The 12,483-nt window shown below is 40.9% G+C and overlaps 1 protein-coding gene across 1 annotated transcript; it reads right to left on the bottom strand.

Moving 5' to 3' along the window:
• Positions 1-6,068: 6,068 nt before the first annotated feature.
• On the bottom strand, positions 6,069-8,781 carry LOC147603001 (uncharacterized). Its single transcript, XM_086797109.1, has 6 exons — positions 8,469-8,781; positions 8,225-8,325; positions 7,654-7,732; positions 7,402-7,540; positions 7,151-7,270; positions 6,069-7,049 (listed from the first exon to the last, which is right to left on the bottom strand). The coding sequence occupies exons 1-6, from the start codon at positions 8,603-8,605 to the stop codon at positions 6,858-6,860; spliced, it is 768 nt and encodes a 255-aa protein (XP_086653235.1). The 5' UTR covers positions 8,606-8,781; the 3' UTR covers positions 6,069-6,857.
• Positions 8,782-12,483: the final 3,702 nt, after the last annotated feature.

Genomic DNA, 12,483 nt, shown 5'->3' with positions numbered 1-12,483 from the left:
GTCTAGTCAAAGATGCTTAGAAGTCGAAGACAATCGTCACATGACGATAAGGTTAGATTTGCTTTGAGAGGGTGTTAATGTTAAGGCTTCGAATTTTCTTCGGTAAGGTTTGTTGAGGTTCTTCTTAGAGGCTTCTTTATGGAAGAGAACTACCAATGTTGAGGATGGGACTTGACTTGGGGGGACAATCAATGGTTTCGATGTACGATCACGCTTATTTTATAAAGTTCTCCTTGTCTCTTTGTCGCTCTAATTATCTCTCTTAATCTCTCAAACTATCTTTATCTTTGTAACTCCCTTTCTCTCTTTGACTCTCTAACTCTATCTAGCCATCTCTCTCTCTCTCTCTCTCTCTCTCTCTCTACTCTATCTTACTCTCTCTCTAACTCTCTAACTCTTGTTTTGAGATATCGAGCTTAACTAGTGCTATGAACATTGATGACCCACCTAGGTGATAGCTTCCACACTTCTGCCACTGGTATGGTTGGTGAGATTATGATTGATATGCCGCTAGTGGTGGTGGATGACAGTGTCGAGAAATGTGGTGCCAATGGAGCGCAAGTCTTGGTAGAGAGTGAGAGTCAAGCACCTAGAATGCTACCACATGGTAAGTAAGAACAAATCTCACATTAGCAAGCAAAGCCAGGTTGTATCCACCTCATATAAAAGGGGGCCATTTCAAGAAGTAATGAGCAATAAAGCACATCTCAAATGATTACTGTGTTGGAAACATGGATTCTCCCACTTCCCGCCGTGAGGTCACCCATCCCGGTTGTGTTCCTCGCAACAAGCGCGCTTAACTGAGGTGTTCCACAAATTGGTCTAGCCATCCAAACCCCAAAACCTTAAGGTGTTAGGTGACCTCTGGTAATCCAATTTGTAGAAACCTCAACTTGCCAAGATTCAAACCCAGTCTCACCATGTGAGCTGGTTCTCTCTACAAGTGTGGATTGCATCTCCAACAATTACAAGTCTCAATCTTATAACCTAATTAACTTAAGTTTATTTCAAATTAGCACACACACACACACACACACACACACACACACACACACACACACACACACACACACTCACTCATGATGAATTTTCTTCATTTCTACCCACCTTAGATTAGTCACATTAAATTAGTTTAGATTAGTCTCTCTCTACCTCTCTCTATCTCTATCTCTAGCCCTAACGCTCTCTCTAACTCACCCTCACTGCTGTCTACCTCGCTCACTCTAACTCACCCTCTCTCTCTAACTCTCTCTAACTCAAACTGTCTCTCAAACTCTTAAACTCTCTCTGTCTCTTTCTTTGTCTTTCTCTCTCTCTGAGAGAGAGAGAGAGAGAGAGAGAGAGAGAGAGTTGGCCAGTTCAAGATAAATACAGAGAGTTAAGAGATATTACGAGACATTCGAAAGAGAGTTAGAGAGAAAGTAAGAGGAATACAAACTTAGAGAGAGAGAGAGAGAGAGAGAGAGAGAGAGAGAGAGAGAGAGAGAGAGAGAGAGAGAGAGAGAGAGAGAGAGAGGGTTAGAGAGTGAGAGAAAGTTGGAGTGTGAGTGAGAGAAAGGTAGAGAGAGAGAGAAAGAGTTAGAGAGAGAGAGAGAGAGAGAGAGAGAGAGAGAGAGAGAGAGAGAGAGAGAGAGGTAAAGCGAGTGAGTTAGAGATAGAGAGAGAAAAAGTTAGAGAAAGATAAAAGTGAGTGAGAGAGAGAGAGAGAGAGAGAGAGAGAGAGAGAGAGAGAGAGTTAAGAAGTTAGAGAGAGAAATAGAGGGAGAGAGAGAGTTAAGAAGTTAGAGAGAGAGAGAGAGAGAGAGAGAGAGAGAGAGAGAGAGAGAGAGAGAGAGAGAGAGAGAGAGAGAGAGAGAGAGAGAGAGAGTTACCTGGTAACAGACATTTCTGCAAATGAATTGGAAAGAGATATTTCTGTGGATGAGGTGGAAGATGTGTTGAAGCATTTTCCTAAAGGAAAAAATTCAGGATGGAATGGGCTCCCCAATGATCTTTTGATGTTGATGAGTTGAAGGTCCCTCTCTCACTTCTATTTTTCAAAAGGTGTGGAATACATGTATCATGCTTGTGAGTTGGAAGATGGGCTTGCACGTTGATTGCCTAAAGTTCCATATGTTGAGATGTCAAGCTCAACATGAGTTGACACTCACAAGGCGCATGCATGAGTGTTTGACATTTATATCATTGGTGGGTTTGGTATTTGGCACCGACATATCTTCGCCAGAGATTCTACATCTAGACTACACCGACTAGTCCACATCTACCCACTTCTCCTAACGTGTTCACATTATGGACCGCTACTCTATTATGTGTGTTAGTCACTTTATCTTCTTTGTCGACCTCTTTTGTTGTGTGAAGAAGAAGAAGAATTTTCAGCCTCTCACCTTCTGTGTTCTCTTCTAAGGTTTGTGTGAGTGTGTGTGCTTGCAAGAGCTCAAGCTCTCTTCTCCCTTACATCTTTTCATGGTATCAGAGCCTGGTTCACGCTAAGGGCTGAGCAACAAGAAAGAGAAGCACATGAAGCAGTACGAGGGTAAGAGCTTCATCTACTCTTTTCCCTTTTGTGTTGTCTACTACACCCTTGTCGAGAGCTTTGGGAGGTATTGGCAAACGAACTCTAATTAAGGAGTTTTCTTTGTTGGAGGAGAGCTACAGGGCAACTGGACAAAAAAATTTCGGAGCAAAAACGCGTTTCGAGCACGTTTGGACCTCTGTTTTTGAGTTCGTAGGTGTTCACGAGCACTGCTCGAGCGGTAAGTTTTGATTCTCTGCAGAACTCTATTTTTGAAACTGCAGGAAGGGCGATTTGTTGTGTAGACACTGTGTACTTGTTGCATTTTTTTAGCGCCCTTCCACTATGTTTTGATGCATGAGCATATGCGTGGCTTGCATTTTTTTCCGCCCTTCCTTCACCTCATACCCTCACTTGGTTTTGGCACACAAGCATTTTTTTGCAAGCAAGAAACCTCCATCAAGGCACCGCACTCAAGCATGTGTGGGACTAAGGGCTTGGCCCACTTTAATTTTTAAAGCAATTTTAAAAGCTTGAAACTTTAGCTTGCTGCAGAAATTGAAAGCAACGTATATTTGAACCGCCATGCATGCTTGCATCGAATCGCCGCCATGCAACATTGAAGCGAAGCGTCGCCAGCACGAACCGCACGCGTTCGCTTGAAGAGAGAGAGAGTGCAACCATTTCCTGTTGTTTGCCGGCCTTTGTGCTGCAAGCAAAAGAATTGAAGCAAGCTTTGCTAGTCGCCACTGCAACCCGTCGCGCCGAGATTGTGAAGGAGAACAAGACGAACTCGCACACTCCCTCACACGCGCAAAACAAGAAAGAGGAGTGCTCATCCCAGCGCCTAGAAGCGAGATTGTGAAGGAGAAGCAATTCATCCCGGCTGCATCGCTGGAAACGACCTACATCGCAGGAAAATAACCTTTATATTACACGTTTTTTTAAAGCTTTTCTTTATAAAAAAAAAGAGTATCATTAAAAAGAAGCTATCGCCCGTTTACACTTAACCAAGGGGAAAAAGGGGGTAAAAAAAGAAAAAGAAAAAGCATAATAACATTCATCTCTTTCCCTTGCATGTGAAGAAGGAAGCGGAAGAGGAGAAGATCTTTGTAATAAAGAAGCAGGTGCAATTCCCGGCGGCAAACAATAGCATAGCTTCGCACTCACCCACTTACATAGTCACGCGTTAGCAAGCCTCGTAAGTTGTTTGTATTCAAAAATTGAAAGCATTGTAAAATTCAATTCTTGAGGGCCGTGAGGGCATTGTTACTTGTGGAGGGCATCATCGGCAAGTGCACAAAAGCTTCGTCAACATCAAGCAAGAAGTGGCTAGATAAGATCTCTCTCTTTTTCTCATATAAAAGTTATATAAATTTGCTTTATGAATCAAACACGCGCACATCAAATTCAATATACAAGGCACATTGCGCATTATATCTTACCTCGTTCATTTGTGTCGTGGTGTCATCTCGCTCTTTTGTCATTTAGCACAAAGCTTGTTTAACATTTGTGTGTGCATACATCATCAACACCCCATCATTGTAGCGTCACATTTGTCGGAAAGATCCATAGCATACATTCCTATCTACTAGTGCCCTCTTGTGGGGTGTTGGGAGAGTGTAGCTCCATTCTTTGTTGGATATCTGGGGGGGTTGTTGGGTTTTGTCCTCTTTGCCTTGCTCATCCAGATATTTCCCAGAGTGGCATGCCCGGTGGGACCTTGACTTGGTCTTGGTTCCGCGACACGAACCTACTTGGAAAGGGGACTTATGCAAAGTGCCAAATATTGGCAAGATAGCTTGAGAGAGAGTGACCGAGCTAAGAGATACCATAAAAGGGAGAAAGCCAAGCAACACCTAGTACTTCACTCTAGCCCCACTAGCACTTTTCCATTACAAACTTCACCTCTTTTACCATCATCGGGGGGAGTTCACATGGAATCGTAATTTCTATACCAATTCCAATTATGGCTCAACCACCACTTCCTCCTCCATTCACCATTCAATCACCTTTGGTTTTACCACCAAATTTGGCCCGTCTTGATGCACCCCTTATCCCATTTCCCACATTCTATGGGACGCCGTTGGAGGATCCCACCGCTCATCTAAACAATTTCAAAATTGCTTGTTTGACCTCGCACATCGTTGAGGAAGAGCATGTGATGAATTACTTTAGCACTACACTCAAAGGTGAGGCCTCAAATTGGTTTGCCAAGCAACAACCAAACTCCATCCCAAATTGGTTTGCCAAGCAACAACCAAATTCCATCCCAAACTTTGTCGATTTTGAGCAAAAATTCTTGGCTGAATTTCACAAACCTCCAAACTTCTTCGCATTTTTTGAGCAATTACGCTCATTCAAGCAAAATCACCCGCATGAGACCATGGAACAAGCGGCCACGAGGTTTAGGAACTTTGTTGATCATTACACTCCTGTTTTCAACATCGACCCGCTCACCATCATGGACTCGTTTCTATGAGGCATACATCCTAGCATCCAAATTTTGGTTAGAGCTCAAGCCCCAAATGACTTGAATACGGCCATCGCTCTTGCCATTAATGTGGAGAGCTCTTATCGATGTGTTTACGAGCCACAACAGGCCACGACTCCATCTCCCTCGTATTATCCATGGCTAGCACCACCACATACTCTCGTTTTGCCCTCCCTGCAACAACCTTGGCCAACCTCATCGTATGTGCCTCAACTTTAACCAACTCAACTATTCCAATTTCCACCCGTTGTACCACCTCACCTTCAAGTGACCTCACCACCTCTTTTGCCTTTAGCACCCCCACCTTCTAGCGTCGTGGCTTCCCTAGCCTCTTCACAAAATCATGTTCCTGCCCCTCATGCTCCATCACCGTATGTGACTTACCCTGATTCTACTTCTACCACTCCACCACCAGCACATCACAAGGGGGGGGGATGGGTATGAAAGCACCGCGTCTAGTATTGGGGATTTGAAAGCACCGCGACTAGTATTGGGGATTTGAAAAACATGATGACAAAATACATGAACCAACTTAATGAAAATGTGAAGGCTGTGACTCTTGATGTGAATTTTCTAAAGCGCCAACAAAACTTGTTGTCTGCACGTGGCCCTGAGCCTAATCCCACCAACATGGTGTGTCAAGCTTGTCATGTATCCGGCCATCTTTCCAAAGATTGCCCCACTGTTATTTGCACTTATGAGAAATGTTTGGGTGCAGAGCTTTGAGTTCTTCCCAGGGAGTGGGTCCTAATCTTCCTGTTGTTCAGAAAGTGGATTCCCTTCTTGGTGAGCGTGAGTGTCCTCGAGTGGAGTGCATGATCCACCAGCTAGTGATTCCACATGCTATTGTTGATGGAGGAGTAGGCGTCAATGTTTTGAGTTATTCTACCTTTTCCAAGCTGGGGTTATCTTTCAATGGAGTTCCTGCTACTAGTTTGCGTATGGGTGATCATCGACCAGTGAGAGCTGAGGGTTTCATCTAGGGTTTGGCAGTCACTGTCTCGCTGGGCGTATGGTGGAGATTGATTGTTATGTTTTGCAGCTTAGTCCAGGACCTGGCCAGTACCACCTTCTTTTAGGGCGACCTTGGATATGGCAGACTGATTGTGTTATTGACATTCCTAGAGGGCGGTTGCTTCTTGGTAGAGGATCTTCCCGAGCGGTTCTTCTTGCTTACCCTTCTTCTATTGTGAGCCCTGGGGTTACTACTGATGTTGAGAGTGATGGGGATAATGACCGGAGTTTTACTTCTTCATGTACACCGAGTTCCTATTGCATTTACTGGAAGTTCTTTAAGCTCTTCTGGAAATAAATCAGCATACTTACTTAACCATTTCGACACTTGTACTTTGGTTTTCTAATTTGATGGATTAAGTTTTACCACATAGATGGCTTGCTTCTTCATAAGTCCCTTAAGCGATTTGGAAGCTTTAACTGCTTGCAATAATGTAGGAGACCCCAAAATTCCACTTCCTTACACTCTATTTCCATCAAGATTTAAGCAAGAAATTGCATCATTATGAGAATGAATTTCAACCTCGTTGGCCTTTAGCCAATCCATACCAAGACTTTAGTCATACAATTTTATGGGATAGCACCTTACAGGCACATTGAGAAGGTTCCCATCAAGTAAAACTTAACATTGTCTGTTTTCATGGCATATGAAAAGCATATTTCCCCTTTGCCAATTCTACTATTATAGGTTTTCCTTTCTTGTGAACCAAAATCAATACAAGAGACCAGCACATGCATACACATTTATGCATAGCAAAAATTCATAAATACATTCAATTTACGGTGGGCATACCAGCACCCTTAACGTTTAATGGTCAAAATCAGTTATCCTAAAAGCTACTCGAGGAGTTTGTTGTAGGTGGCAACACCCACGGCTGCTGCGAGGTGCCATGCAGCATGGATGAAGGGGGTGTGGGGAAGCATCCCATCGGCAACGAAAAGAGCGCAGCCCAGCAGCGACGACGCTGTATGCAGCGCATGGACGCCCCTCAACCTTGGATCTGCGCTTACCCGACGGTAAAAGGTTGCCTGTGACACGTGCAGCTGGTTAATTCTATACACAATGGTCGTCGATTAACGGCGCTGAGAGAGAGAGAGAGAGAAAGCAGGTTTTAAAGGTGCACGTCTACCTCTGTAAGCCCGGTATGGATAGCTGTGACGAGTGAAGGCTTAAACGGCAGCAACAACGCGGAAGCTGCAACGATCAGTCCATTTGCGTTCTCGTCGGTCCTCAAGGCTCTTGTGAGACACTGCAGGCGCACGGTGTCATGTCATATAATTATGTGGAAATGAATGCACCAATATTCCTGAATTTCCCAAGCTGCTTTCTTTTCCCGAATCTTGCAGCATAAGCTCCATTTTATAAAACATTAAGTCTTACGAGAGCTGACGCGGAGATCATGGCGTAGTCTCCCCATCGGAAGATTTTGCGTGCATCTCCTCTCGACGTGTGGTACAAGCTGGAAGCTACTCCCACTCCAATGATAGAGTCGGCGTACATCTTGGTCGCCACCTTATTTCTGCCCCAACACACACACACACACACAACCAATGTATACGGCTTAATTAAAAGCTGCACTCGCTTAATGACATTTCCTGTTGCTGCAGCCTGGCGCTCGAACTAGCTGCGTACCTTGGAGCTTGAAGCCCTATAACAACGAAGGGAACGGATGTGATTACGTTTGCGACCGTCTCAAGCAGATGGCTATCACCTGTTATTTCACAAAATTGCTCATGAGCAAACAGTTTTATAAAATTATAAAGCCCTGTATTTCAAAACTTACAATAAAAGTTAGCTATAATTTCGATTGGATGCGTATAACAGGTCTAGTTCACAAGGGAAAAATAGGCGCTAATCTAGAAAGTCCTCTAAGATGGCCCAACAAGATCGAAAGTTGGCACATACACAAATCTCTATTTATAGCCCATCTTACAACCTCATGCTGTCTCAAAACGTAGATACAGACGTGTTAATTTCAACGAGACCATACATGTTACCCAAAAAAAACCTTAAAGTTGGGACATTATACATATGAAGATACACTCGTCCATGTATTTATCACATCCAAGTAAAGATTAGCCCAATTATGTAGGATCCCCCCCCCCCTCTCTTAATCTTTTCTAGTACAAAATCAAACTTCTTGAAGCCAAAAACCAGAAAATTAATTTCTTTTTAAGTAGGTAAAATAAGAAGCTCTTCACACCATGTTTGTGAGGAAGTGGTAGCATAAATAAGGACGGTCTATGACTCCAAAATTTCTCTAAAGATTTTCTCAACTGTAGCAAATTCTTGCCATTACTGTGCCTGCAAGCATAGAAAGCGAAGTTAAGAATATATACAGCCTGTACTTCTCACTGTGCATTTGCTATTGGAGAAGATCAGCACAATAAGAAAAGAGCTCGGTGAATATATAGAAGCTGCTCCAATTAGCCTAATTAAAGAAATACCCGCAGGGTGCAGATGATGGTGTGTAGCACAATTCATAATGCGGTGGACTATCTGGGGAGCAGCAGCAAATTCTTGCTTCTTGCTGCAGGCGGCTAGGCGGCGACGACGTACAAGCTGTGCAGCCCCTCATGTGCATCCTGTCGACGTATGATCGGAACACTCTGCATGAGACGTGGTGGTGGGTGCTCTCGTCGTCGACGATCGTCGACGAGATCAGCTGCTCTAAATAATAGCTGGACGTTCCAAATTACAAGTATAGAAGAAGAAACACCCAAATTTAATAAGTACTAGTATGTATTAGCAGCAGATGAGCTTTTTGTAGAGCTGACACTACGCAACGAAGAGCCAAGGGAAAGGAAGGCATTGTACCACGCACGAGAAGGAGGATTCTCGCGTGGATGCGCATTTCCGGGCATATGCTCCACGCGACAACAACTCTTTTGTAAGGAGGGAGGCATTCTAAAATGAAATTGGGAACTCTCCTACTTTTGTTATAATACATATATATATATATATATATATATATATATATGGACCTATCAAGGTAAGCAAATAAAGTCCATCTCACCCTCCTCAAAAGTAAGAGGGGAGGGGGAAGTAGAGAATTTTCTAAGCTACCAAAATAACATGCCACAAGCTCACAAATGAGTCCTTTTGCATATGTCCTTCACCTTTCATATTGCGGAAAAAAAATTAGATTTATAGAACCCTTCTTAAGGGTGTGAAAGTCAAACAAGTTGCATTTCTTTACTTGTCCTTGATGACCAACAACTTTTAACTAGTGTCTAAATAAAAAGCCACTTCGGTTAAGAGGCTTTTGTTAAAAAATCATTTCTTTTTAAGTATATTGTGTTCTAAAGAAATTTCTAGTAGGAAACTAAGTGCCAAAAAAGTTTTGAAAACATAATCTTCCATGGTCATCATTTAGGCGCTTTCTGGAAAGAAAGAAAAGATCTAATTTTTAAGTTTAACAAATACCTAATTTTAAGCACACTTCAAATGCAAATGCAACTGTACAAAAATTATTCTATATGCATTTAGTCCGTTTGTCTATCAAATAAAACACTTCTATATGTAATTATTACATTAGTATGTACCTAATACTACTATTCTTGTACTTTCTTTGCCTAATAGGCTATATTTGTTGTCATTTAGTCTATAATGACCTGACATCGATGATAAAGTGGGTAGGGGGATAGGGTATTGACACTTGCCTTCCCCTCAAGCACTAAATTGTGTTGTTTTTAGGATGGTATTTATCTTTCAACTAAAGACACTTTTTGTATGCATCGTCTTGAAGATAAGACCATTACAATATTTTTATATTATTTTAAGTAATTTTAAAACTTATAATTCTACTAAGTACATGATTTTTTTGAAAACTTTTACTAGAGGTGATGCATATTAACTAAACATTCTCAAGAAGTTTTATGGATTCCTAAGTTAATTTACCTTTTTATTTATTTAAAATTCATAATTAACCTTAATCCACTTTGTGGCTTAATTACACAGGATTAGTGAACCAAGAGAATTACATGCTTGAATTCTCTTAATACACGAGACTAGTGAAGCAAGAGAATTTTATGCTTGAATTCTCGTATTGTCTAATAGCTTCCATTGGCTTCTTAGGTTTTTGCAAGGACTATTTTTGCTCATTTTGATCATAATTGTATATATAATGGCTACTATACTCATTAATATTATTGAATCCAACAAATAATAATTTACATTACATTAAATAATGGAAATGTTCTATATTATCTTACATAGTCAAAAACCTTCTTAATTACGTTCTTACCCTAGGAGGTTGCGATGAGATGAAAATTTTACAGGTATTTTATATGATTGATTTCATTCCATCCAAAGGTTACACCATACCTATTGCTTCCCTCTCAACAATAATATAGGTTTTCCCAAGTGTGCAAAAACATTTAGCTAACAAAATAGAGATGAAAATCTACAGTTTCTTTAGATTGGGCTAAGATACACCAATGGCAAGACCTAGCGGACCTAATAAATCAACGTACACATAGAAAATGATGACCCATCTTGATTGCTTAAGAATCAAAGCAATGATAGCTTTTACTTTTAGTGTTTTAAAATGCATGTTTCTTGGGTTCTCCCCAACTAAATTGACCATCAACCTGAAATGTTTTGAATAATGCATTTAGTGATTCTTACAAAAGCAATTGATAAATCTTCCATACCAATTGATATACCCTCGAGTGAGTATTGTTTAAGCTTTGATATTATAGAATTTAATCTTATTCTTGGTAGTCTCTACACTTCTTCTCCATAAATGACATGATTAAGTAGCTCTTCTTTTGTAAACACAACAATACACATTTGAAAGGATTTATGTAGATGCTTATCTTCTTGCATTGCCCAACTATTTCCACAATACATCTAAAAAAATTAATTATGAATTTATGGAATGAATATGTTGATTCTATCATATACCTTCAAGATTTTGTGAATGTGTTACACAAACCAAATGCCTCACATTGTAAATGATTGTAAATGAATGCTCTCCACTCTATGTTGAAAGTGGTCTTTTCTTTATTCTTAAGGGCAATGACAAGTAGATTACATCCACTTCACTTGTCCATGAAATTATACATCCCATAATCTACTACCTCATCCAACATAGTGTCAATGAAAGGTAGTCAAAAGAATAATTAGCAATTTAAGCTTTTAACTTATTGGGGGAGCGGAGGGAGGTTGGACTCAAAAAGGTCATCAGGGTGTATTTTTCTGATGAGCATTTTTGAGTGAGCGCTTTTTGGTGTTGAGGCGAGCGGTTTCTCTCTCTACCCTTCTTGTATCCGTCTACTCCTCTCCCTCTATTGTCACACCTACGAGATGTTGAGAAATAGACACCATAGGCCACTATCATTGCAACTCATTTACAAAGACACCATATTATGATTTAAAACTTCCATTATATTCCAAATCAAATTTATAAGACCATAGCATTACATAACAAACACCAACAAGATGTTGAACACAAATAACAATACATGAAAGCTTGTGTGTACACAATGTTCTTTACTTCCATGGGCCACTATCATTGCAACTCATTTGCAAAGACATTATATTATGATCTAAAACTTCCATTGTATTCCAAGGCAAATTTATAAGACCACAACATTACATGACAAACTCTGCTCGAGATATTGAACACATGCAAAAATACATGAAAGAATGTGTGTACACAATGTTCTTTACTTCGACGGGCCAGTATCCTTACCACTTCTTCAAAAAGACACCATAGAAAGATGCAACTTCCGTTATATTTCAAAGAAAAATTGCAATACTATAGCATATTATGACAAACACCTACGAGATGTTGAACACATGCAACAATATATGAAAGCATTGTGGGCCTTAACTATCATCTTGGCCTTCTCCATCTACCCTAAATTTGCAATGGAGGTGGTAACTTCTCCTCGAAGAGGAACCTCCTTTGCCTCTTCAATGATGCCAAAAGCTCTCCATCTCCCAATGGTGGCTGTTTTGTTGCTTTTACCTCTAACATGTTGTTGTCTGTAAGGCCTACCGCTTTCTCTATTGTGAGTTTCTTGTAGATCTCTTGCACTTTAGACGTTGTTGTCCATGCTTCCATGAGGGAATCTGATCTAGGTTCCTTTTCTTTGAGGTGCATAAACGATTGAAGAGCTTTACTTAAGATGCTTGTAAATGTAGGAGTATTAGAGGGATTGCTGGATGAAGCCATGATAATTGAGTTTATGTCCAACCTATTTGCCATATGAAGACATAAGGGGAGGGTGGGGTGGGATGTGTACCTAGAAGAAGGGTACTGGAACGTGGCAATCTCTACTGTATTATAACTTCTCAGAAATAGAAATAACTATTTTAAGCATAAAAATAATTATTAGGTCTCACTCAAACTCTCTTTCTCTCTTTTACTCACACTCTCTCTTGTGGCCTTGAGATCTTTATCCATCTCTCTCAATTGTCAATTTAATTACCTAAACGGTCACAGCAAAAGCT

The sequence above is a fragment of the Cibotium barometz genome, chromosome 65 (genome assembly GCF_041138505.1).
Source record: "Cibotium barometz isolate CiBa-2024 chromosome 65, ASM4113850v1, whole genome shotgun sequence".
NCBI classification, from domain to species: domain Eukaryota; kingdom Viridiplantae; phylum Streptophyta; class Polypodiopsida; order Cyatheales; family Cibotiaceae; genus Cibotium; species Cibotium barometz.
This window is presented reverse-complemented; position numbering and strand designations above follow the sequence as displayed.

Excerpts from the sequence above, each read along its gene's own strand:
- LOC147603001 (XM_086797109.1), bottom strand. The coding sequence starts at position 8,605 with ATGCACATGAGGGGCTGCACAGCTTGTACGTCGTCGCCGCCTAGCCGC. Across the intron at positions 7,541-7,653 it reads ATAGGGCTTCAAGCTCCAAG|AAATAAGGTGGCGACCAAGA; the intron begins GTACGCAGCTAG and ends GTGTTGGGGCAG. Across the intron at positions 7,050-7,150 it reads TCCATACCGGGCTTACAGAG|GCAACCTTTTACCGTCGGGT; the intron begins GTAGACGTGCAC and ends CACGTGTCACAG.